We start from the raw sequence: 25069 nt of genomic DNA on the forward strand, positions 1-25069 counted from the left end.
AAAAAGGGTCAGGAGGAGGAATAGGAGCAGGGGGCGGGGAGGGAACCGGAGCTGCCCCCTGAAATTGGCACCCCTCAGTCCCCACCTGGTCCTGTCTAAATACGTCTCTGTGGTTGGCAAGAGAGATGGATAACCTTCTGAGGCCAGGACAGCTCCATGAGGGCTGGAATCCTCCCACCTCCTACGCTTCCCCACCAGGCTCCCAGGGGCTCCTTCCCTCCCCCTCCTCCAGTGTCTGGGGCACCTCAGCCCTGGTCCCCATGCTGGCCTAAGAGCTCATCGCCATATTAAGAAAGGAAAAGGAGAGATGCCGGAGCTAAAAATAAGAGCAGATGAGTCGGAGGTAAATGAAGCTGGGGCTGGGGGAGGGGAGGTATAAGGGTAATTGGTGAGGGCTGAGGGTAGGGCAAGGGTAATTAGAAGTTAAATGCAGTGGAGAGGAGGAGCTAACTGGGTCAGAGGCTAAACTGATAATACAGGACAAAAGGCGAACAAATGTGGTATTGGCTCTATGTCCTGCAGCCTGGGAGTCTTCTGTAGGTGAAGTCTGACTCTGATTCTTTGATCCTAGGTAAGAGAGTGGGGCAATAAAAGTGTAAGCCAGGCGGCAGGAAAGAGACCCCCTGCACTTTTCTTTAAAGAACCAGGACCAAGGATGAGGTCATTCTCTGAATAAAAGATGGAGCTGTGCCCAAGACTGGCAACCTGGCTCAGCTCCAGCCAGTTCCCTTTGCCTTCCTCAACATTCCTAACTTGGGAGAGCAGGGAAGGACGGGGCTGGCCCAGATCCTGTCCTGTAGAGATGTGGGCTTGGGGCTTCTCTGCCCATAAAGCCCACAGTGAGAAGGGGATTGTTGTTTAGTTGCCACCTGTGTGTGCTCCCTACCCTGATCCGATGGGACTGGGTTTTCTGGGGCACAGTGGGAAAGCAGGATTTTCCAGGCCGCATGCTTTCAAGGAGAGCGAATAGCTATTATTTACTCCCATGTCTTTGACAAGACAAAGAGAATCAGGTATAAACACTGGGCGGGGGGGGGGGGCGGGGAATAACATTAGGTAAACACGAAGAGGGGAACACTGTACCCTGAACCAAGGCTGTTGATTAATTCTGTGCACCCCAAATCCAAAGCAGAGTTGGGCGAGTAGGGGCTTAAACTTCTGGAGCCAGCTTGTGGGTGAGGACAGAGCAGTGAGTTCAGTTCTGGACACATAGGCAGGGAGGGCCCTCTTCATGGCCCTCCAGGGTTCTTATGCACAGGTAAACTGAGGCGTAAGGGAGACCATGGAGGGTTAGATCAAAGTCACATGCTGCTACCCCACCCTGAGGTATGTCTGATTCTAGAGGGACAGTGTTGTGTTGTGTTTTTGTTTTTGCATCCAGGCAGGGCCATGTAATTATGTTAGCCGAATAACTTTTCCACATGTCTTAGACCTTCCACAGCTAAACAAGGAAGGCCACAGAAAATCTCAGAAACCTGGCAGGAGTGAGGCCAAGAGGGACAGCTGTCACTGCAGCAGGAGAGGTCAGAGCTAGCCTAGGCACAGCACGTTAGAGCTGGAGAGACCTCAGAAGCCTGTATCCTGGGCTCCCTGAAGAGTGACTAACGTGGGAAAGCTCCACGTGCAGAGTGAGGACGGGGAGGCCTGCCCGGAAGCAGATGACCCGGGTGACGTCCAGCCCCGATTTGTCACTTCTGCATTCCAAGGGAGGGGGACACATTGGGACAAAGATGCTGGAACATAAAACTTGTTCCATCTTGAATCTGACCTTTTGTACCCCCAAGAGTGTGAGATGGGACTCTGGTGGCTGAGCCTGCTCCATCTCCGGGTCCTTTCCTGCAGCTACCGGCCATTGCCATCCATCCCGTTCCCTCTTGTTGCCCTCTCTGGCTCCAGTCTTACCCTTCCCCTTTCCAGCAACCGCCTCCACTGCTCTCTCTTGATGCTTTGCTCTCTCTACTTTCTACTCAATTTCCTTCCCTTCAGGCCCTTGGACTTAAGAAGCCTCAGCCACTGGTATCGAATGACCGTGAGTTGGGACCTCTGTATTTTTAACCCACCAGACACCCGAAGCTCCTGCTACTGAAACCCGAGGAGCTGGCCCTCTGTGCTCCCGCTTCCCACCTCACTCACATACACCCTGGCCCATTGATCTTCCAGGGTCTGGTTCAGCCATGTCAGCAACTGGGGAAGGACCCCAGGCTGATATAGCACTGTCCCTAGGAGACCTTGTGTTGAAAGAAGGAGGGGAAGAGGGAGAGCGGCCTCTGCAGAGGGGCCTGATGTAGGGAAAACAGCTGGCTATACTCATGATGCCTTCTCCTTGATAGCCTGTGGCCTCTCATCCTCCAGACCCACCCGAGGTCCTTCCCCATCACTATCCTATTTTTTTGTTTCTGTTTTGTTTTGCTTTTGCGTATTTTTGGCCCCGCCCTCATTGAAAGAATAGTCTGAAAGTGATTAAGGGTACACGTTCTGAAAACTGGCAGACCTCGGTTCCTTCTTGGATAAAACGGAATGGGTGGTAGGGAAACGTTTGTGACTCAACTGATGGTGTATTTAAAACCCTCGTCCCAGTGTTCGGTGTAGCGTGCGGACACCTAGTGCATGTGTTCTGCTTTGGGTAACAGCTGACGGTTTTCCCCTAGCTTTCTTTAGCCTTTCTCTCCCACCCTGTATACTTTTGGGCACAGCCAATGCTCACTGTGAAAGAGGCCTGAGAATGACCTGACCCACGGGGCGCAGTGGAGGGGTTCACAGAGCAGAAGTGAATGAGCGGGTGAAGGGGAAGGGAGAAATGCTGAGATGAAGGTGGGCAGGAGGGAAAGCAGCCCCGGGACTTTTTGCTCATCTGAGAAGGCCCCTGGGACCAGGCACAGAGGCAGGCTCTTGGGAAGGTCCATCACCCCATGCAGAGCAGGGCAGGCTGTTTCACCTACAGCAAAAACCACAGGGATTCAGAAAGTCTTATTACAGCCTCTATCTCGAGGTTACACCAGAGAAAACAGGCTAAGGGTTGGGATGGGGCTGAGGAGCCCTGATGACAGAGGGCAGAGGGCAGGGGCCACCAGTCTGCCTGGAGTCTGTCCCTCCTACCTGTCCCTTTCTCAGATGAGGGATACCGCTCAGCACATGGCCGTTCCCAAGTCGTTTAACCTCTGTGCACCTCAGGCTTTTGACTGATGCAATCAGATGGCTTCTAGTACCACAGTGCTGAGGTCTGCAAGCTGGTCTCAGGAACTGCAAGGCGGGTTGGATGAGTCCAGTCCTTGCCCCCTTTGCGGATGCTGTGGACCCTGTCCCGTGCGAGGCTCAGCGGCTCCTCTCTCCCCCACCTTCCATTTCTCTGATCTCAACTGGACTTTGGAGGTGGTCATTTGCCCGGTCCTTGCTGTCCAGTGGCTCGGAGAGTGACTTTAAGATGGGGCGTAGTCCTTAAGGGGCAAGGACGCTTGATAGTAATCCTATCCCGGCTTTGACTCTAGTCCTCAAAAGACTTCCCCGGCCTGGTCATCATGAAGACCTGCGGAGGGAGCTTCGCCAAAATCCCCACTACCCCCAGATCAGATTGGACACATCCAGCCGGTGAGGGCTTTCCAGGTATTTACTGTCTAGACTGGCTACGGGATTCAGCAGGACCATACCCCTCCCTGCCGGGCTCCAGCTAGATGCAGGCTGGGCTTCCCTTCAGCCCACCTCATCTTCTGCCCGGCACGCCCTCAAGCCATCCCAGCATTGCCAGTCTTTCTCATCCAAGGTAATTCATCCTAGGGTCTCAGATGTCGTGTCAAACTTATAATCTCTGTCCCCCCCAGGTCTCATGACACCCCTGGGTCACATGAAGCTCTTCCTCTGCTGAGTTTAGTAGTAGGTCTCCCTCTCCACCCAGCCTGTGGAAGAGAAGAGGCCGCGTGAACTGGGGGAAGGCAGAGGAGGCACCCAGGGGAGACAGGCAGAAGGGATAAAGGGACAAGGTTGGAGGTGGGCAGTCCGGAACACAGGGCACTGAGGGTCAGATGGAATGGGGGATGCAGTCAAGGCATAGAGAGGGCTGGGCTTCAGGCACAGTTGAGGCTGGCAGCGAGGAGGGGACAAAGTCAGTGATGGGTCTGGAGGGTCCAGGCGGGACAGGAGAGCTAGTCAGGGGGCTGGCGACAACTCAGAGCGGGGCCCAGGGAAGCCTTACCACCTGGCCGCTGACGGATGAGGAGTTTTCTGATTTCATCATAGACGAAGATGAGAATGCTGTAGGGAACGGCACAGAACCACCAGCTTATCCTGTGGGGAGCAAGAGCCAGTCAGCATGGCAGGAGAGACAGAGGCCAGAGGACAGGAACCGCGTGTTTTATCTCTTGTGTCTACTCTGGGACCGACCTGGGTGCTGGAGACAGTGCAGTTGAGTAAGATCTGGTTGATCCCTACCTTTTTTTTTTTTTTTTTTTTTGAGACAGTCTTATTCTGTTGCCCAGGCTGGAGTGCAATGGAGTTTTACTGTTGTTGCCCAAGCTGGAGTGCGATGGCACAATCTTGGCTCATTGCAACCTCCGCCTCCCAGATTTAAGCGATTCTCGTGCATTAGCCTCCTGAGTAGCTGAGATTCCAGGTGTGTACCACCACACCCAGCTATTTTTAGTATTTTTAGTAGAGACAAGGTTTCACCACATTGCCCAGGCTGGTCTTGAACTCCTGACCTCAGGCAATCCACCTGCTTCGGCCTCCCAAAGTGCTAGGATTATAGGCAGGAGCCACCGTGCCCTACCTGAGCCCTACCTTTGAGGTGGTCAAAGCCTGTGGGGTTAGCGATTGGGGGTAGAGAGAAGAGGCAAGAGACAGAAACACAAAAAGCCAGTGATAATATAATATGATAAATGTCATATTAGAGCTACATGCAGTGTTCACGAGATTCTCTACCAACTTTTGTGGCGTCACTGAGGGAGACCCCTTCGCACTCTGCCTACTCTAACACTTATGCCCACAAAAGAGAGGTTGTCTGAGCAGGATGGGTCTGTCTGAGACAGCTAGTGTGGGCTGTCAGCGAATAGATAGATGCTTCCCTGTTACAAAGGTGGGGACATTGTTTTCTTCCTAAACCTCTTTTTATAATTAGACCAGGAAGATGGATTCTGGGGAGGGGTTGAATCAGGACAGCAGTTGTTCCCTTGGATGACAGAAGAAATGGCCTAGACCAGCACTGTCTAATTGAAATACAACGTGAGCTACTTGTCAGATTTCACATTTTCTAGTATCCACATTCACATAAGTAAAATGAAACAGGTGGAATTAATTTTAATAATTTTTTTTGTTGTTTTTTTTTTAAATAAATTTTTAAGTAGTTTTAGAAAATATTGAGATGGGCTGTGCATAGTGGCTCACGCCTGTAATCGAAGCACTTTGGAGGCCAAGGCAGGCGGATCACCTGAGGTCAGGAGTTCAAGACCAGCCTGACCAACATAGTGAAACCCTGTCTTAAAAAGAAAAGAAAAGAAAAGAAAATATTGAGATGGGGTTTCACCATCTTGGCCAGACTGGTCTTGAACTCCTGACCTCGTGTTCCACCCATCTTGGCCTCCCAAAGTGCTGGGATTACAAGCTTGAGCCACTGCGCCTGGCAGTTTTAATATTTTTATATAACCCGATATATCAAAAACATTATCATTTAAATATGTCTTTTTTTTTTTTTTTTTGAGACAGAGTTTCGCTCTTGTTACCCAGGCTGGAGTGCAATGGCACGATCTCGGCTCACCGCAACCTCCGCCTCCTGGGTTCAGGCAATTCTCCTGCCTCAGCCTCCTGAGTAGCTGGGATTACAGGCACGTGCCACCATGCCCAGCTAATTTTTTGTATTTTTAGTAGAGACGGGGTTTCACTATGTTGACCGGGATGGTCTCGATCTCTTGACCTCGTGATCCACCCGCCTCGGCCTCCCAAAGTGCTGGGATTACAGGCTTGAGCCACCGTGCCCGGCCTATCATTTAAATATGTAATCAATATAAACATTATTCCTTTTAATTAGATTTAATTTTTTTTTTTTTTAGAGACAGGGACATGCTCTGAGGTCCAGGTTGGAGTGCGGTGGCATGATCATAACCCATTGCAGTCTTGAACTCCTAGGCTCAAGCTATCCTCCTACCTCAGCCTCCTGAGTAGCTGGGACCGTAGGTGCGCACTGCGACACCTGGCTAATTTTAAAACTTTTTTTGTTGAGACGATGTCTCACTTTGTTGTGCAGGCTAGTCTTGAACTCCTGGCCTTAAGCGATCCTCCCACCTCGGCCTCCCGAAGTGCTGGGATTGGAGCCATTACACCCTGCTTCAATATAAGCATTATCAGTAAGAGATTTTACCTTCTTTTCATCCTAAGTCCCGGAAATTTAGTGAATATTTTTCACTGACAGCATGTCTGCGCTCAGACACAAAATTTTCTACAGTGAAATGGGAATGTAGTGCAAACGAAATAATGAAGTTGTAATATAGAAAAATATTTCAGATTGCTTTAGTTTTTGACTTTAATTAAAATTAAATAAAATTACAAATTTACGGGCCGGGCGCGGTGGCTCACGCCTATAATCCCAGCACTTTGGGAGGCCGAGGCAGGTGGATCATGAGGTCAAGAGATCCAGACAAGGTGAAACCCCATCTCTACTAAAAAATATAAAAATTAGCTGGGCATGGTGGCGCGCGCCTGTAGTCCCCGCTGCTCAGGAGGCTGAGGCAGGAGAATTGCTTGAACCCAGGAGGCGGAGGTTGTGGTGAGCCAAGATTGTGCCATTGCACTCCAGCCTGGATAGCAAGAGTGAAACTCCGTCTCAAAAAAAAAAAAAAAAAAAAAAATTACAAATTTACAATTTACTTCCCCAGTCTCACTAGCCACATGTCAAAGGCACAATAGTCACATATGGATAGTGGCCACCGTATGGGACAGTACAGTCCTAGGCCCCGGCTCATTCCACACACACACAAATACACACGTTTCTATACAAATAGCCACCCACGGCCGGGCGCGGTGGCTCAAGCCTGTAATCCCAGCACTTTGGGAGGCCGAGACGGGTGGATCACAAGGTCAAGAGATCGAGACCATCCTGGTCAACATGGTGAAACCCCATCTCTACTAAAAATACAAAAAATTAGCTGGGCATGATGGCGTGTGCCTGTAATCCCAGCTACTCAGGAGGCTGAGGCAGGAGAATTGCCTGAACCCGGGAGGCGGAGGTTGCGGTGAGCCGAGATCGCGCCATTGCACTCCAGCCTGGGTAACAAGAGCGAAACTCCGTCTCAAAAAAAAAAACAAATAGCCACCCACCCCTTCATTCAACAGACAATTGTTGTATGTAATTTGTGTCTGCCTTAGGTATTGGGGAAATAAAAATGGTAACGTGTTGGTCTAATCTCAAGAAGCTCAGAGGAATCAAAGAAAAGGGGGTGAACACACACACACACACACACACACACACACACACATGCAGAATACAGAATCACAATATCTGGTGCTAAGTTTTATGGTTAAGGTGAACACAGAGTGTCTGAAAGCACAGATGATACTCAACTGCATTTGTTATTATGTCTCTAATGACATTAATAGCAACAAGAATAAAGCTACTAGTAACAAAGCGTCCACCATGACCCAAGCATATTTGGTGCTTTATACTCATTTCTACATGTAAATGTTGCAATTGCAACACTCTGCCAGGTCCATCCCTGGAGTGTATTATTGAGACTTTCCAGATGTAGCTGAGGCTCAGAATGGTTACGTACTTGTCCAAGGCCACAGAATAATGCACAGTAGAGTTGAGATTTCCACCTGGAATTGTCAGTATCTAAGTCCAGTGCCAATGTCTCCTATTAAACACTAATTGAGTGTCTACGACGTGTAAAACATCATGTAAAACACTACAAGCGATGGAAAGGTGAGCAGAGTACGTACATGCATAGAAAATGTGTTGGAAGAATACGTACTCGATCATTAACTGAGGCTCGTTATATAAGTTGGGTTGGGTAATGGGGATGGGAGTGGAATGGAACATTTGCTTTTTTCTCTGTACATTTTTAAATAGAAATTTTTTTCACATCAAGCATATACTAATGTTAATGCAAAGCAAAACAAAGCAAAAACCTGGAATTGAACAAGACAAGCCACCAGACAATAAGAACTTTAGTAGGCACGATCACATACATCTACATTAACACATATTTGCATAAGTACAACGGAATTAGCTAAGCATAGATTAGGCTATTTTTATGGTTACTTCAGCGCCAAGCAATATGTATCCTTGGACAACGACAGCACACATCACCATGAAAAAGATTTCACGCTGTTAAACATCGTTAAGTCTGCTAAATTTGTGTGTCTAGTGGGTTGTGATCATTTGGTGCTGTCTCTAATATCTCCCTAAATAAGATCCACTTATCAGAGCCCCGATGACCCTCCTCGTATCACTGAGCGTACATATAGCGCCACGTATCCAGGCAGCTCCTGGCTCATGACCGTCCTAGTGAAACATACCCTTCCTCTCACATGCTCCCCCATGCCTGGGCATCCCCTGCAGGCATCCCTTCCCTTACTCACTTGAGTGGGTACATTCGCAGGGCCACATCCATGCCTGGAGTGTAGGATAGAAATGCAGCCAAGAATGTCTCCTCTAGGATCCCGAATATTAGGATTTTGTTTCTGGGAAGAAACATGAAAGGGTGTGACGGTAAGGGAGAGAAAAAGGCAGGGGGAAATAGGATGTCCTGGTGTGTGGGGCCTGGGAGAGTGCTGGGGCTTTTGGTGGGACGTTCACCTCATGCCCTGCTGGAAAACTGAGTTGCGGCGGGTCTTGGAGACGATGAGATCCGCCCACTGCACAAGCACGATGGTGACAAAAAAGGCCGTTTGGCACGTGAACTCCACAACTTTTCGCTGCTCATAGGTCTGGAGAGGGCAGGCAGAAAGAAGGCAGCGTCAGAAGGGGATTCTGGGGCAGGGCGCAGTGGCTCACACCTGTAATCCTAGCACTTTGGGAGGCCGAGGTGGGTGGATCACCTGAGGTCATGAGTTCAAGACCAGCCTGGCCATCATGGTGAAACCCCATCTTATAAAAAAAAAAAAAAGAAGTTAAAAAAAAAAGGGAGGATTCCATATACCCTACAGCTTCTTCCCTCTCCCACTTTCTAGGGCCCCTGGGCTGAGTCAGGTCCTCACTCTTTTTCTCTTTTTTTTTTTTGAGGTGGAGTTTTGCTCTCGTGACCCAGGCTGGAGTGCAATGGCACGATGTCGGCTCACCGCAACCTCCGCCTCCTGGGTTCAGGCAATTCTCCTGCCTCAGCCTCCTGAGTAGCTGGGATTACAGGCACGTGCCACCATGCCCAGCTAATGTTTTGTATTTTTAGTAGAGACGGGGTTTCACCGTGTTGACCAGGATGGTCTCGATCTCTTGACCTTGTGATGCACCCGCCTCGGCCTCCCAAAGTGCTGAGATTACAGGCTTGAGCCACTGCGCTCAGAGATCCTCACTCTTTAGACCCCCACAGCACTTCACACATGCCTCTGCTTTAGCACTTTTCGTGTTGTATGATGGTTTGTTTATGCTTTCAACTGAGAGCTTCTCAAGAACAAGCACTTGCCTTATTTAGCTTTATGTCCTCTCCCTGTGCTTAGTTCAGGGGATGGCATGTAGCATGGCTCAATAAATATGTATTGAATTAATAAGAAGGACGAGGTAAGAGAAGAAGGTGGACTTAAAGAGTGGTACCAGATGGGAGACATTCATTCATTCGTTTGTTCTTTCACACTTTACACATAAGGAACTTAGAGTCTAGTGGGGAAAATAAATATGCTAACTATGTCAGCACGATAGATAGGTTATAAAAGAGAGCTCGCAGAGGGCTATGGGAACACAGAAAAGGCGCATCTAAATTAGATTGGAGAAAAAACTTAGGTTTTAAAAACTAAAACAGCATGTTTATAAATAACTCGTAGATCAAATACATTTGAAAATATGTAGGACTGCACAATAATGAAATACTACATATCAACCCCCATGGAATGTGGTCAAGTTGCATTTGGAGAGAAATACAGACCCTAAATGGCAGAAGACAGAGGCTGGAAACTGAAGAGCCGAACATGGAACTTAGATAAGACCAGTCAGCACATTTGCGGGCATCAGATCATCCCGCCACTGTCCATCACAGTCAGTTGCCTTACCTGCGTCACTCCCTATCACTTCTTGAAGATTTTAGCTTCTGACACTGTTACTCCGCTATTACTTCTGTCCTTATTTTTGGAGATTGAAATGTCCGTGCTGATGATCCTTCCAATGCTGTGGTCTCACAGTTCCTTGATCTTCTCCTCCCATGATATTGTCTTCCACTTCCCACCTGGGCTGCTTCCTCCCATCCTTAAACTTTAGATATTATCCTTTCCAATACCTATGATTTCTCTGTAATGTCAAGCATCTTACTCTCTCTGACCACCATTTTTATAATTCCATCTCACTCTAGTGTCCTAGTTCCAGCACTTCTTGGACCCCCTTAGACTTAAAATCCTTTGATGAGATATATTATATATTTGGTTATTATCTGTCCCCCATCCCACTCCACATCCCTAACTAGAAATGGTCTTGATCTCTTGACCTCATGATCCGCCTGCCTCTGCCTCTCAAAGTGCTGGGATTACAGGCGTGAGCCACTGCGCCTGGCTGGTTTTCAGATTTTAAATCATATCATTTGAACTCTCATGGAGGGAGAGAGTATAACAGGAGAGCACACAGCATTTATTTCTGGGATAAAACCTAGGACAACAGAAGTTGGCTCAAAAAAGTTGATATGACAAAGACTCCAAGGAGCCAAAGGACCCAGAAAGGCAGGGCCAGACCACAGACAGGAGGAGCCAACCGGAGGGAGCCTGTGGTGAACAGAAGAGGATTTGCTGTTGTGGCTGGAGACTGAGGGCAAGCGTGAGAACGCTCACACAGGACTGAACAAGAGGCATCAGCTGTCTGCCTCCCTTCTTCCGTCTTAAAACATTTGCTAGGCCCACTGTCCACGGCCCCTGTGACGCTCACTCCTACCTTATCTCTTCTACTTACCCACTGCTGTCCGTAGCTGTCCTCCAGGTCATTCAAGAATTTATCTTCCCAGTAGAGGCGGATGCCCAGCAGATCAATAGGCCTGAAACCATTCTCAGCCATGATTACAAAGTAGGTGAAGAATCCAGCCACAGCCTGGATCATCCCTGTGAATGACAGAGTTGCAGGATAGGGAAGCCTGATTCAGAGAAGGGCGGCTGCAAAAGGCAGGCCGGGGGAGGGCTGGGGGCTGGGACTTGCTTCTAGCTGGGCTGGTGTGTGTCTGGAGGGTAATGCAGAAAAGTCTTAGGCCGGGCGCGGTGGCTCAAGCCTGTAATCCCAGCACTTTGGGAGGCCGAGGCGGGTGGATCACAAGGTCGAGAGATCGAGACCAACCTGGTCAACATGGTGAAACCCCGTCTCTACTAAAAATACAAAAAAATAGCTGGGCATGGTGGCACGTGCCTATAATCCCAGCTACTGAGGAAGCTGAGGCAGGAGAATTGCCTGAACCCAGGAGGCGGAGGTTGCGGTGAGCCGAGATCGCGCCATTGCACTCCAGCCTGGGTCACAAGAGCGAAACTCCGTCTCAAAAAAAAAAAAAAAAAAAAAAAAAAAAGAAAAGTCTTGCCATCAGCCGCCTGAGGCTGTCATCTCTGTGGGACTTTCCTTCAAGCCCTGACATTTGTTTCTGAACTCTGACCCAGAGTCAGATTTGAATCACATAATCTTAAAACGAAAAAGCGTTTTAGACGCCACCGATTCCCTCTCCCATTTTTTTTTTCTTTTTTTTTTTTTTGAGACAGGATCTCACTTCGTTGCTCAGGCTGGAGTGCAGTGGCACGATTACAGCGCACTGCAGCCTCGACTTCTTGGGCTCAGGTGTTCTCCCGTGTCAGCTTCCTGAGTAGCTGGGACCGGTGTGCATCACCATGCCCAGCTAATTTTCATATTTTTTTTGTGGAAGATGGGGTTTTGCCATGTTGTGCAGGCTGGTCTCGAACTCCTGGGCTCAAGTGATCTGCTCCCTGCAGCCTCCCAAAGTGCTGGGATTATAGGCATGAGCCACCATGCCTGGCCTTCTCTCTCTGTTAGTAAATGCTGGACTCCTCTCCCTTTCCTCTGTCATTTGGATGCTCATCAAGTCCTGTCCTCTCACATCTCTGCTATCTGTCCTGGCCTCTTCCTTAGTCAAAACCTCTGTTCCATGCCTGGACCACAAGCAATAGCTGATGTTAATGTTCGCCTACTAACTACGGAGCCGTGCACTGGGAAAGCACCTTGTGGACATAGATCCTCAAAACGATCCTATTATCTCTATGTCCTAAGTGGGAAAACTGAAGCACAAAAACAGATTCAGTCATTATCCAGGGTCACATGGCTAGCAAGGGTGAAATGAGAGTCCAACACAAGTCTAACTCCTAAAGCTTTCCCCTTGTGTTTTCTCCCCAAGATATTGGGATGATCTCTCTCTCTCTCTCTCTTTTTTTTTTTTTTTTTGAAACAGAGTTTTGGGCCGGGCGCGGTGGCTCAAGCCTGTAATCCCAGCACTTTGGGAGGCCGAGGCGGGTGGATCACAAGGTCGAGAGATCGAGAACAACCTGGTCAACATGGTGAAACCCCGTCTCTACTAAAAATACAAAAAATTAGCTGGGCATGGTGGCGCGTGCCTGTAATCCCAGCTACTCAGGAGGCTGAGGCAGGAGAATTGCCTGAACCCAGGAGGCGGAGGTTGCGGTGAGCCGAGATCGCGCCATTGCACTCCAGCCTGGGTAACAAGAGCAAAACCCCGTCTCAAAAAAAAAAAAAAAAAAAGAAAAAAGAAAAAAAAAAGAAACAGAGTTTTGCTCTTGTTGCCCTGGCAGGAGGGTAGTGGTATGATTTTGGCTCGCTGCGACCTCCACCTCCGGGTTTCAAGTGATTCTCCTGCCTCAGCCTCCTGAGTAGCTGGGATTACAGGGATGTCTGCCACCACTCAGCTAATTTTTGTGTTTTTAGTAGAGACGGGGTGTTTCACCATGTTGGCCAGGCTGGTCTCAAACTCCCAACCTCAGGTGATCTGCCACCTCAGCCTCTCAAAGTGTGGAGATTACAGGCGTGAGCCACCGTGCCTGGCCCGTGATGATCTCTCTTGTCCCCAGTCTCTTACCTGCTCATCACTCACCCTATTTCCTCGAATACCATTGCACCTGGCAACTCAAGAGCAAAGACTTCAACTGACTCTCAAGTGTCTATCAAGGCTGACCCCAGCACAGATGACATCTGTGTCCAGTCTTATTTTCCACTACTTTATAAAGACTAAGGGCTCTACCAACCTGGTTTATTCACACTTCTCTAACTGTGCCATGTGAAACTCCCCACTCCTCTGGTTTCCCACACCTGACTGTACACTTCCTAGTCTAAGCCCTACCCTCCCACACCAAGTTTAAGTCCTGATTCCTGCGTAAGGCTTCTCTGGCTATCCTCATGATTGGTGAGCCTGCTTGCTTGGTAATCCTGTAGCCTGTTCTGTCTATACCCATTGCTTGGCACTTGGAGATGCTATCATGTTATGCGTGTTTGTTCCTTTTGTACTGGACTGTAAGTGAAGGGCAGATCAGAGATGAGTAATTCTTTGTGTTTTCAGGGCCTAGAACGGTTTGTTGCTGAGAAAGTATCTCCCTGACTTCCAAGCTGAGATGGCTCACATTGCCAGGCAGAGGCAACCCCTCCCTCTCCCCCCACTCCTCATTCCTCTGGGCGCACCAATCTGTCCATAGGCCATGCCAATGAGACGGTCGTTCACCAGTTTATCCGTCTTTGGGTTCCGTGGACGCCTCTTCATGATGTCGCTTTCAGCTGACTCATAAGCCAAGGAGATGGCAGGGACCTGGAGGATGAAGGGGGGGGGATGACAGGGGTCACAAAGTTCAGAAGGAAACTCAGCAGTAATTCGACTCTACCCTTCTGTCTTGACTCAGCCTCAATCCATCTCTCAGGAGGTGCGAGAGCCGGGTCATAAGTGGGTTTGTCATGAGTTTTAGTAACATAGCTCCAGGCAGGAAGCAGGGAGCTCAGGAGGCAGGATTCTGGGAATCTCTTGCTCACCAGCTTGGACCTTACCATGTCAGTGCCGAGATCAATGCAGAGGATGGTTATGGTGCCCAGAGGCAGGGGTATACCCAGGATGATGAATAGCAGGAAGGGGGTGATCTCCGGGATGTTGCTGGTCAGGGTGTACATGATGGATTTCTTCAGGTTGTCAAAGATCAGGCGGCCTGGGGAGGATGGTCAACCTTCCGTGAGAAGCCCTGGGAAAACACACCTCCCTCAAACCAGCTCGGGAAAGAGAGGCCACCTCAAAGAAGTGTCACCGTCCAGGAAAGGGTCTGGAGGTCCTGGACCTCAAGGGTCCCAGTGTTGTTTCTAAACTGTGTGCCTTTTAATTAGAGCCGTGCCCTGTCTGTGTACTCTTTGTTCTTGGATTCATCATAGCTAACGTTATCTGATATCTGAAAATGAGCAGGGTTGGGCCTGGTTGATCCTGCAGTGTCTGAGAATGCCAGTATAAAAGCCTTTACGAGATTAAGGCTGAAATGGAAAGAGCCGAGGCTTGGGACAGGCTTGTGTTCAAATCCCATCTTCTGCCATAGCTCGCTGTGACCTTGAGCGCCCTGACCTCTGTGAGCTTCATTTCTCCTGCCTTGCAAGATTGCTACGTCCATCCCCGACTGCCTTTGCAAAGATGAGAATCCCTCTCTGCACTTCCTGCTTGGTCTTTCCCATAGCACGTATCTCCTTTTAACATACTAAATACCTTACTTACTTTATTTGTTTTTGTTGTTGTTGTTTTTTTTTGAGACGGAGTTTCGCTCTTGTTACCCAGGCTGGAGTGCAATGGCGCGATCTCGGCTCACCGCAACCTCCGACTCCTGGGTTCAGGCAATTCTCCTGCCTCAGCCTCCTGAGTAGCTGGGATTACAGGCAGGCGCCACCATGCCCAGCTAATTTTTTGTATTTTTAGTAGAGATGGGGTTTCACCATGTTGAGCAGGATGGTCTCGATCTCTTGACCTCGTGATCCACCCGCCTCGGCCTCCCAAAGTGCTGGGATTACAGGCTTGAGCCACCGCGCCCGGCTGTTTGTTTTTTTAAAGACAAGGTTTCACCATGTTGGTCAGGCTAGTCTTGAACTCCCAACATCAGGTGATCCGCCCGCCTTGGCCTCCAAAGTGCTTGGATTACAGGCGTGAGCCACCGCGCCCGGCCTCCTTACTTACTTTATTATCTGTCATCCCTACTAGAAATGAAGTTACATGAGGGCAGGGATTGATGTCGTTTGGTCCCCTACTGTTGTATACCAGCAGCAAGCATAGTGCCTCCCACATAATCAGTGTTCAAACGAACTTGCTGAATTGAATGGATATAAAATACCAGGCAAAGTGTCAGGATTATACAAGGTTTCAATAAAATGGTAGCCATTATTATGATGTGGATTGCCATATGTTTTAGTAAGAGAGCTCCAGGCGGAAAGCGGGGAGCCTGGAATGCAGAATTCTGGGTCTCTCCTGTTCGCCGAAGGGCATTCTCTTCAGAATTCTCTGGGAAAGAGGGTGTGTAATTGGGCTCATGCAGTCAAATCAGAGGTCAAGCTCTAGTTGATCCTGACTTGTCACCATTATTTAGGCGACAGGTTCCTCGGGGACCCTCCCAAAGACTGTGGCGCATGGAATGGTCCCAGGGGTGTGGCTACATCTTGGACTTGCTGTGGACCTGGTTGAATTCCAGTGAGAGGACAATGAAGATATTATGTTATACCAGAGTCCCAGTCCCCTTGATAGGAAAATGAAAGGAAAAGTGGACTTTTCTCTGATCTCATCAAGAGTTTACAGATAGTGATGTTCCATGTACTAGCTGATCTAATTTGCAAAATTCTGTCTTACTGTGATTTTCTTCTGAGCCCGTACAGGCTCGTGGATGTTGGGTGATGGGAAAATGGAAAGAGGGGATGTATACCAACCCCAACCCGAGTCCAGGGTTGAAGTCTCAACCCTGGGAACCCTGCTTCCTCACCCTCCTCCACCCCCGTGACGATGGAGGCAAAGTTGTCGTCCAGCAGGATCATGTCAGCCGCCTGTTTAGAGACGTCAGAGCCAGAGATGCCCATGGCAATGCCAATGTCAGCCTTCTTCAGTGCTGGAGAGTCATTCACCCCGTCACCCGTCACGGCCACAATGGCTCCCTGAGGAAGTCCAGACAGAGGGAGTGAAAAATTTATTGCATCAGATCCAGAATGAGTCCCAAAGGTCAGTTCAATTTCTGCAACCCTTGTTTCCTGATGTAATCATGCTTCATCTAGGGCTCCCGTCCTTCTCCCAGTCCTCCTGAGACATTTAAACTCTCAGGGAGCCTCCAAATTGAAGGCCACCATGGAGGTTCAAGATGAAGTACTCCTTAGAGTCTCCTCTAGCCCAGCCCACATGTTCCTCTGCTTGGTTTGGAACCAGGCTAAGCCACAGGCTTTCTGCCAGCTTCCTCAGGGCTTTTTTTTTTTTTTTTTTTTTTTTGAGATGGAGTTTTGCTCTTGTTGTCCAGGCTGAAGTGCAAAGGTATGATCTCAGCTGACTGCAACCTATACCTCTCTGGTTCAAGCAATTCTACTGCCTCAGCCTCCCGAGTAGCTGGGGTTACAGACATGCGCCACCACGCCCAGCTAATTTTTTTTTTTTTGTACTTTTAGTAGAGACGGGGTTTCTCCATGTTGGTCAGGCTGGTCTTGAACTCCTGACCTCAGGTGATTTGCCTGCCCTGGCCTCTCAACGCACTGGGATGACAGGTGTGCGCCACCACGCCCTCTCAGAGCTCCTTTTCCTTACCAGCCTCTGACATCCCTCCACAATGATGAGCTTCTGCTGAGGGGAGGTCCGAGCAAACACGATCTCAGTGTGGTTCCGGAGGATCTGGTCAAGCTGCTCTGAGCGTAGATCCTTTAGTTCTGAACCATGCACCACAATGGCTTTGGCATCCCTGAGGGAAAAGAACTTCAAAAGGCTAGTTTCAGGTGTTGAGAGTTCACCAGAGGTGTTGTTGGTGCCAATCTTTTTTTTTTTTTTTTTTTTTTTTTTTTTGAGACGGAATTTCGCTCTTGTTACCCAGGCTGGAGTGCAATGGCGCGATCTTGGCTCACCGCAACCTCCGCCTCCTGGGTTCAGGCAATTCTCCTGCCTCAGCCTCCTGGGTAGCTGGGATTACAGGCACGTGCCACCATGCCCAGCTAATTTTTTTTTTTTGTATTTTTAGTAGAGACGGGGTTTCACCATGTTGACCAGGATGGTCTCAATCTCTTGACCTCGTGATCCACCCGCCTCAGCCTCCCAAAGTGCTGGGATTACAGGCTTGAGCCACTGCGCCCGGCGCCATTCTTGACTACAGCTTCATTGTTTCGTTTGTTTTTGAGATGGAGTCTCACTCTGTCACCCAGGCTGGAGAGCAATGGCACAATCTCGGCTCACTACAACCTCTGCCCCCCACACCCCTCCCTGGTTCACGCGATTCTCTTGCCTCAGCCACCATGCCCGGCTAAGTTTTGTATTTTTTTTTTTTTTTAGTAGAGACAGGGTTTCAGCATCTTGGCCAGGCTGGTCTTGACCTCCTGAGCTTGTGATCCACCTGCCTTGGCCTCCCAAAGTATTGGGATGACAGGCATGAGCCACCACGCCTGGCCCTAGCTGCATCGTTTCTTCTTTCAACCTAGTAACCTCACTTGTCCCCAGCCCTATATTGTCCCCAAATTGACACATTCTATTCCCTCCCTCTACTTTTGCCAACCACTCCTCTCTTTACCTCTTTCTTTGTCTTGCTTCCTTTGAAAACCCACTGACATATTCACTTTCCTTTCCTATTATGTTGTACTTTGTAATGTGTAAACCCCACACATCCTTCCTATTGAAGGAGACTCCAGGAACTTTAGTAAAGTGGGCTCTGGGTGGGGCAGGCTGGGGATGGAGGGAACTTCGCAGAGCTTGAGTTCCTCAGTGATCTCACCTGGGATTAACCTTGCTGACAGGGATCCTCAGCCGGGCAGCAACTTCCTGTGCTGTCTCGGTGTTTTCTGAGATGATGCCCACACGCTTGGCAATGGCCTCAGCTGTAATGGGATGATCTCCCGTTACCATGATCACCTAGGTTGGGAAGGGGAGGGAAGAGGAGCAGAATCATCTTCAGAGCCTGAATCCTTCATCTTTCTCCTTTAAGAACTGACAAATCACTGCTTTTTTCAACCAGGGTTTTAGTGGCTTATTCCCAAGAACTTGTGGCATGGACCAAAAACCATGCTACTGTGATTTCAACCCTCGGGAGTGGGTCGAGACTATGAGACCATAAAACAGGACAATTTGGCTCCTAGATTTACCAGGAATAAGCCAGGGATTTGACTATATTCAGAATTTAATTTAATTGCTCCAGAAGCTATTCTGCTTCCTTAAGTGCAAAGACAGAAACACCTACACATAGAACAAGTGGTAATAAAGGAACGTCTGGAATAATCCATCTGCCGAGCAAAATGTCTCTAAGGCCCAGTGCATTGAAATTCTCACTCTTCCTTGCTCCTTTCCGTGGCCTCACCCTGCCCCTTGATTTCAGCTTGGTTTTGGATACCTGGTACCTAGTCCTGTCTCATTTCTACCCAAAGATTCGTACCCATGCTGTGTGCTTTCATAGCATTCTGTTCTTCCCATATGTCAGTACGTGTCACACTTCTCTGTATAGTGATTGTTTATCTCTCTCCCCCACGGGACTGAGAGCTCTGCAAGGGTGGCTTCCTGGTAAAGTTTCCTGCTCTAGCACATAGTAAGCCATCGACAAATAATTATTGAATGAAGCGATGAAGGAATGATCACTACCTGGAAACCACTGCGCAAGGTTCCTGAGTCCCTCCCAGCACACATGGCCCAGACTGACCCCAGACACATTGCCAACAGTCACAGGTCTAACATAAAGCCAGTTCTTTATGTTAGAGAGCACCTAGTTCTCCTTAAATACCTCCTGTACCCCAAGTTTAGGAGCCAAAATATACAGGTAATCCAGAATACAAGGTATGAGCAGGGAAGGTGTCAATATCTAAGCTGTAAAGATGTGTATAAGTCTTAGAATTTGACCTGGGAAAAGGTGGGGCACTGTGGCTCACGCCTAGAATACCAGAATTTTGGAAGGCCAAGGCCAGTGGATCGCCCAAGCTCAGGAGTTCGAGACCAGTCTGGCTAACATGGTGAAACCCTGTCTCTACTAAAAATACAAAAATTAGCCGGGCATGGTGGTACACACCTGTAATCCCAGCTACTCAGGAGGCTGAGGCAGGAGAATCATTTGAGCCTGGGAGGCAGGGGTTGCAGTGAGCTGAGATCACACCACTGCACTCCAGCCTGGGCAACAGAGCAAGACTCTGTCTCAGGAAAAAAAAAAAAAAAAAAAAAAAAAAGAAAGAAAGAAAGAAGGAAAGAAAGAAAAAAGAAATAAAAAAATTATAAAATAAAATTTTTTTTTTTAAAAAGGAAAACTTTGGCTGGGCGTGGTGGCTCATGCCTGTTAAAACCCTAGCACTTTGGGAGTCTGAGGCAGGAGGATCACCTGAGGCTGGAGTTCAAGACCAACCTGACCAACATGGAGAAATCCCATCTCTACTAAAAATACAAAATTAGCCGGGCGTGGTGGTGCATGCCTGTAATCCCAGCTACTCAGAAGGCTGAGGCAGGAGAATCGCTTGAACCTGGGAGGTGGCGGTTGAGGTAAGCTGAGGTCGCACCATTGCACTCCAGCCTGGACAACAAGAGCGAGACTCTGTCTCAAAACAAAACAACAACAACAACAACAAAACAAACAAACAAACAAAAAACAACAAAGAATTTGATCCAGGAAACATGGGACACAGAACATCTCAGAATCTGAAGAATTCGATTGCTGCCATCCCATGAAGGTCAAGGCCCAGCCCGATCAAAGAGGATTTTCTACCACTGGGTTTGCTCTGAAATGGAACTTCACTCTTAGTCCGATTGATTTTTGGTCTCCAGCTTTTACACCTGGACATGTACCTCTCAGGGCAGCTGCTCACACCCATCGAAGATCCCTCAGCTCTCAATATCTCATTCTCACTATTGCCTGGTCCAGAGCCCCAGCCCTCCTAGCCTCACCCTTTTACTGCCCATCTCGGCAGCACATTTACACCACATCTTCTAGCACTTTGCTGTTCCTAGTGTGGTCTGCAGACCAGCAGCAACAGCATTGCCTGGGAGCTCTTTAAAAAATGCAGTCTCTCAGGTTTCCCGGGACCTTCTGAATCCAGATCTGCATTTCAAAACACTCCCTGAGGGATCTGCAGGCAGGCAGGTTGGTTTGAGAAGCACTGTGCTGGACACTGGTTCTCAAACTTCTCTGCTCATTGGAATCTCCAGGAATGTTTTTAAAAATATAGGCCCCAGGATTCTATCCTCTGAGTTTCTAATTAAATTGGTCTGGGGTGTGTCCTAGACATCCAATATTTAAAGCCTCCCTGGTGATTCTAATGTTCAAGGCAAGTAGAATTCTAACTAGAGAGGAAACTTACTATTAAGTAAAAATCATAGGCCCAAGGAAACAGAAATAGGCTCAATTAAACTAAGATGATGATGATGATTATTTGAGATGGAGTCTTGCTTTGTTGCCCAGGCTGGAGTGCAGTGGCGTGATCTTGGCTCACAGCAACCTCCACCTCCCGGGTTCAAGCGATTCTGCTGCCTCAGCCTCCTGAGTAGCTGGGGCTACAGGCGTGTGCCACCATGCCTGGTTAATTTTTGTATTTTTTGTAGAGACGGGGTTTCACCATATTGGCCAGGCTGGTCTTGAACTCCTGATCCACCCACCTCAGCCTCCCAAAGTGCTGGGATTACAGGTCTGAGCCACCGCGCCCAGCCTAAACTAAGATTATGAAGCATCTACTCTGTGCAAGGCTTTCTAGTAGATGCTCCAGCTCATGACAGGTGGCGGGGGCTCCTGGGCTGGACCAGTATTTACCTTGATTCCTGCACTACGACACTTGTTCACAGCATCAGGCACTGTAGTTCGGGGAGGGTCAATCATGGATATGAGGCCCACGAAACAAAGGTTATCCATGGGAAAATTTATTTCATCTGTGTTAAACGGGAACCCCTTGGGGAAGCTGCTAGGCAGATTCAGGAAGCAGAAGCCTAGAGAGAGACAGGGGGAGGGATCAGTCGTACTCTACATCCAGTACTCTACATTCCTATCTGCTTACATCTTTGATTTTTCACCTCACAGATAATAACCATTTTGATGCCATTTTCTTAAAATCTTCTCCCACAGGCCGGGTGTGGTGGCTCAAGCCTGTAATCCCAGCACTTTGGGAAGCCGAGGCGGGTGGATCACGAGGTCAAGAGATCGAGACCATCCTGGTCAACATGGTGAAACCCCATCTCTACTAAAAAATACAAAAAATTAGCTGGGCATGGTGGCGCGTGCCTGTAATCCCAGCTACTCAGGAAGCTGAGGCAGGAGAATTGCTTGAACCCAGGAGGCAGAGGTTGCGGTGAGCCGAGATTGCACCATTGCACTCCAGCCTGGGTAACAAGAGTGAAACTCCGTCTCAAAAAAAAAAAAAAAAAAAAAAAAAAAAAAAAAAAAGGAAAAAGAAAAGAAAAAAATCTTCTCCCACAGCTCCTCACCTAACACACGTTCCCCAAGACCTCCCAATTCTAAATAGGCATTTTGGAAGTCTTCCTTTAGTTCATCGTCCATCGAATATTCCTGCCCATGCAGAAGAAAAGTAGAACAAAACTCCAAGATCCTCTCCGGAGCACCCTTCATCATCAGTACATGGGTCTGGGAGCTGTCCTCCCGAAAGTGGATGGACATCTAGAGAGAGCAGAGGGAGCACTGATGGGACAGGAGGAGAGACCAAGGATCAGGGGCAAAAAGAAGGGGGAAGTTTTTTTTGTTTGTTTTTTTTTTTTTTAAGATGGGGTTTCAGCTGGGCGCGGTGGCTCACGCCTGTAATCCTAGTACTTCGGGAGGCTGAGGTGGGTGGTTCACCTGAGGTCAGGAGTTCAAAACCAGCCTGGTCAACGTGGTGAAACCCCATCTTTAAGAAAAAAAAAAAAAAAAAAAGATGGGGTTTCACCATCATGGCCAGGCTGGTCTTGAACTCCTGACCTCAGGTGATCCACCCACCTCGGCCTCCCAAAGTGCTAGGATGGGGGAAGGTTTCAAAGGTAAAAAGACAAGGTGTTTCATACCCCCATTTCTTTTGTCCCTTCTCCTCCCCAGTCACATCTTGCCCCAGGCTAAGCCCAGTCCCTCCTCCTTTTTCCAGGAAACTGCAGCCTGTTATCATTTGCACAGGCATCTCTATTATCTTCTCAGCCGGAAGCTCCCTGGGGGCAGAACAAGGCACTCTCACTTTCCCCCTGCATCTTTGCTAACTGGATGGCGAGAGAGCAGAAATAGTGGGGCTGGCAAAGAAAGAAAAGAGTAGACAGGAAAGAAAAAGAGTCTGAGGCAGAGTGGCTCATGCCTGTAATCCCAGCACTTTGGGAGGCAGAGGCGGGTGGATTGCTTGAGGTCAGGGGTTCAAGACCAGCCTGGCCAACATGGTGAAACACCGTCTCTACTAAAAATACAAAAATTAGCTGGACGTCATGGCATGTGCCTGTAATCCCAGTCACTTGGAAGGCAGAGGAAGGAGCATCGCTGGAACCCCAGAGGCAGAGGTTGCAGTGAGCCAAGATCACACCATTGCACTCCAGCTTGGGTGACAGAGAGTCCATCTCAAAAATAAATAAATAAATAAATAAAAATAGAAATAGAAAGAAAAAAGAAAAAGACTCCAAAGACCTGTGTTCTGGGGCCAGCAAGAATGCATTATGACCTCAGGTCAGTCCATTTAACCTTGCAAAATCTTAGTTCCTTTAACAAAACATAAAAGGTTCTGCCTTGTCTTCTTCATGGAGTTTTTTGTTTTGTTTTTGTTTTTGAAGACGGAGTCTCACTCTGTTGCCCAAGGTGGAGTGCAGTGGAGTCATCTCAGCTCACTGCAACTTCCACCTCTGGGTTCCAGTGATTCTCTTGCTTTAGCCTTTCAAATAGCTGGAATTATAGGCACCACCATTACGCCGCGCTGATTTTTTGCATTTTTAGCAGAGACAGGGGTTTCACCAGGTTGGTCAGACTAGTCTTGAACTCCTTACCTCAGGCAATCTGCCCACCTGAGCCTCCCAAACTGCTAGGATTACAGGCGCAAGCCACTGCACCTGGCGCTTCATTGGGTTTTTATAAGAGATAGTGTAGAAAATAGTTTGAAAACTGTGAAGTGCAATCCAAAAATAAATTAGTCATTCTAGTCCCTGGGCCTCTGTCTCCTAAAACCATGAGAAGTCCCCTGAGAGGGGCTAGCTAGTGTGGCTGGGCATGGGGGTCCTTGTAGCTGTGGTGGGGGAGGGAAAGGAACATTCTTGAAATGAACCCGAGGGGACACCCCACAGCAAGGAGAGAGAAATTCGAGTTTTGCATTTCCTCTTGATCTCTGATGTATGAAAAAGAGCTCTCCATGGGGTTCCTCTTGTGATGGACAGGAAATGCCCGCTAGGTCGCCTATTGAGAACAAAATCGAGGCATTGAAAGGAACAGTGGGAGCGCAGAGGAGGCCAGACTATAGTGCCCACAGGGTAAGCAGGGTGGGAAACCAGCGCACAAAACGTGGTTACAACTGTTCCGTTCGTTTGTTCAGTTACGTTCAAAATATGCTTAAGCAATTAAGACGAAGAACCGTAACTCATTGAAGCAGAAAGCTGGAAGAGGTTTAAAGAGCTGTTTTCTGAGTGCTCAGTCAAATGTGTTGAATAAGCGAAGGGCCCAGGAGGTGACAGCAAGACCTACTAGTAATTTGGTCACGGAAGAAAATCACATCTTGATAGAAAATTACAAACAAAAGAGACGGAGGGAGAAGTCTGGAAATGCTGGAACAGAGCATCTTCTTCATTTCATTTTATCTCAGAGGGTAACAGACCAAGCTCTGCAAACCGCCAGCAGTCTGAGATGTCTCTTGCAAAGACCGGAGTCTCCACCTTTAGGGCAAGCTAAGGAAGGCAGCAAACTGAGGGCCTTCCAGAGCAAGAGCCTGCCACAGCGTGGTGGCCAGTGGGCCAGCCAGTCACACTCAGTGAACCACTGAGGACAAGTCTGTCATTTGAGCCGCACGCTCAGAAGAGGCACCAACATACTCATTTGGGAGAAAGTCGCTATTTGTTGGCAGCCCCAACAAATGTCTTGAATATGTTTTGCTTTTATTTTGAATCACATGGAGGGAGAGGTACCTAATTTTTTTAGTCAAAGGCTATGCTGCCATCAAAGGCCCTGCCAAGCCACAAAATTCCTGTCTGGCTAGTGAGTCCACTAAACATCAGAAAAATATGGAAATAAGTTTATCATTTGGGCCAAAGAGACCTATTTTGTTACACTCACTAAAAACCAGTTGAGATAGAAGAGGATAGATCTATTTAACTCTTACTTGCTCAGCGTTCAGTGTAAAACTGTGAGTAATTCAGTTTTTAGAGGTTGGGCACAGTGGCTCATGCCTGTCATCCCAGCACTTTGGGAGGACGAGGCAGGTGGATCACCTGAGGTCAGGAGTTTGAAACCAGTCTGGCCAACATGGTGAAACCCCATTTCTACTAAAAATACAAAAAATTAGCCGGGCTTGATGGTGCATGCCTGTAATCCCAGTATTTGGGAGGCTGAGTCAGGAGAATCGCTTGAACCTGGGTGGTAGAGGTTGCAGTGAGCCGAGATGGCGCCATTGCACTCCGGCCTGGGCAACAAGAGCAAAACTCCACCTCAAAAAAAAAAAAAAAAAAAAAAAAAAAAAAAAAAAGAAAGAAAGAAAAAGAAAAAAAGAGTGGGGAGTGTGGAGTTGAGGAGAGAGAGCATGGGGAGAAATGCCAGATATAGGTGATAGGAAGGAAGGCGGCAAATCACTCTGCCATGTGTGTACCTATGCAACAAT

The 25069-nt window shown here is 48.4% G+C and overlaps 1 protein-coding gene and 1 long non-coding RNA gene across 2 annotated transcripts in view; one reads left to right on the forward strand and one right to left on the reverse strand.

Annotated features, from left to right (window-relative positions):
* The first annotated feature begins 130 nt into the window (after positions 1-130).
* LOC141582121 (uncharacterized) lies at positions 131-22076 on the forward strand. Its single transcript, XR_012514952.1, has 3 exons — positions 131-343; positions 15992-16328; positions 21376-22076. It is a non-coding gene; the product is annotated as an uncharacterized LOC141582121 (long non-coding RNA).
* LOC101035314 (sodium/potassium-transporting ATPase subunit alpha-4) overlaps positions 3532-25069 on the reverse strand; it is a 41582-nt gene continuing 20044 nt past the window's right edge. The window contains exons 11-22 of the mRNA XM_039460108.2: positions 21735-21924; positions 21067-21239; positions 18067-18203; positions 16899-17049; positions 16096-16264; positions 14147-14301; positions 13790-13913; positions 11066-11211; positions 8780-8910; positions 8563-8664; positions 4187-4278; positions 3532-3890 (exon numbers count right to left, since the gene is read on the reverse strand). Coding sequence (XP_039316042.1) covers positions 3862-3890; positions 4187-4278; positions 8563-8664; positions 8780-8910; positions 11066-11211; positions 13790-13913; positions 14147-14301; positions 16096-16264; positions 16899-17049; positions 18067-18203; positions 21067-21239; positions 21735-21924 — 1599 coding nt within the window. The 3' untranslated portion in view covers positions 3532-3861. The remainder of the gene's footprint in view (positions 3891-4186; positions 4279-8562; positions 8665-8779; positions 8911-11065; positions 11212-13789; positions 13914-14146; positions 14302-16095; positions 16265-16898; positions 17050-18066; positions 18204-21066; positions 21240-21734; positions 21925-25069) is intronic.

The sequence above is a fragment of the Saimiri boliviensis genome, chromosome 19 (genome assembly GCF_048565385.1).
Source record: "Saimiri boliviensis isolate mSaiBol1 chromosome 19, mSaiBol1.pri, whole genome shotgun sequence".
In the NCBI taxonomy this organism is placed as follows: domain Eukaryota; kingdom Metazoa; phylum Chordata; class Mammalia; order Primates; family Cebidae; genus Saimiri; species Saimiri boliviensis.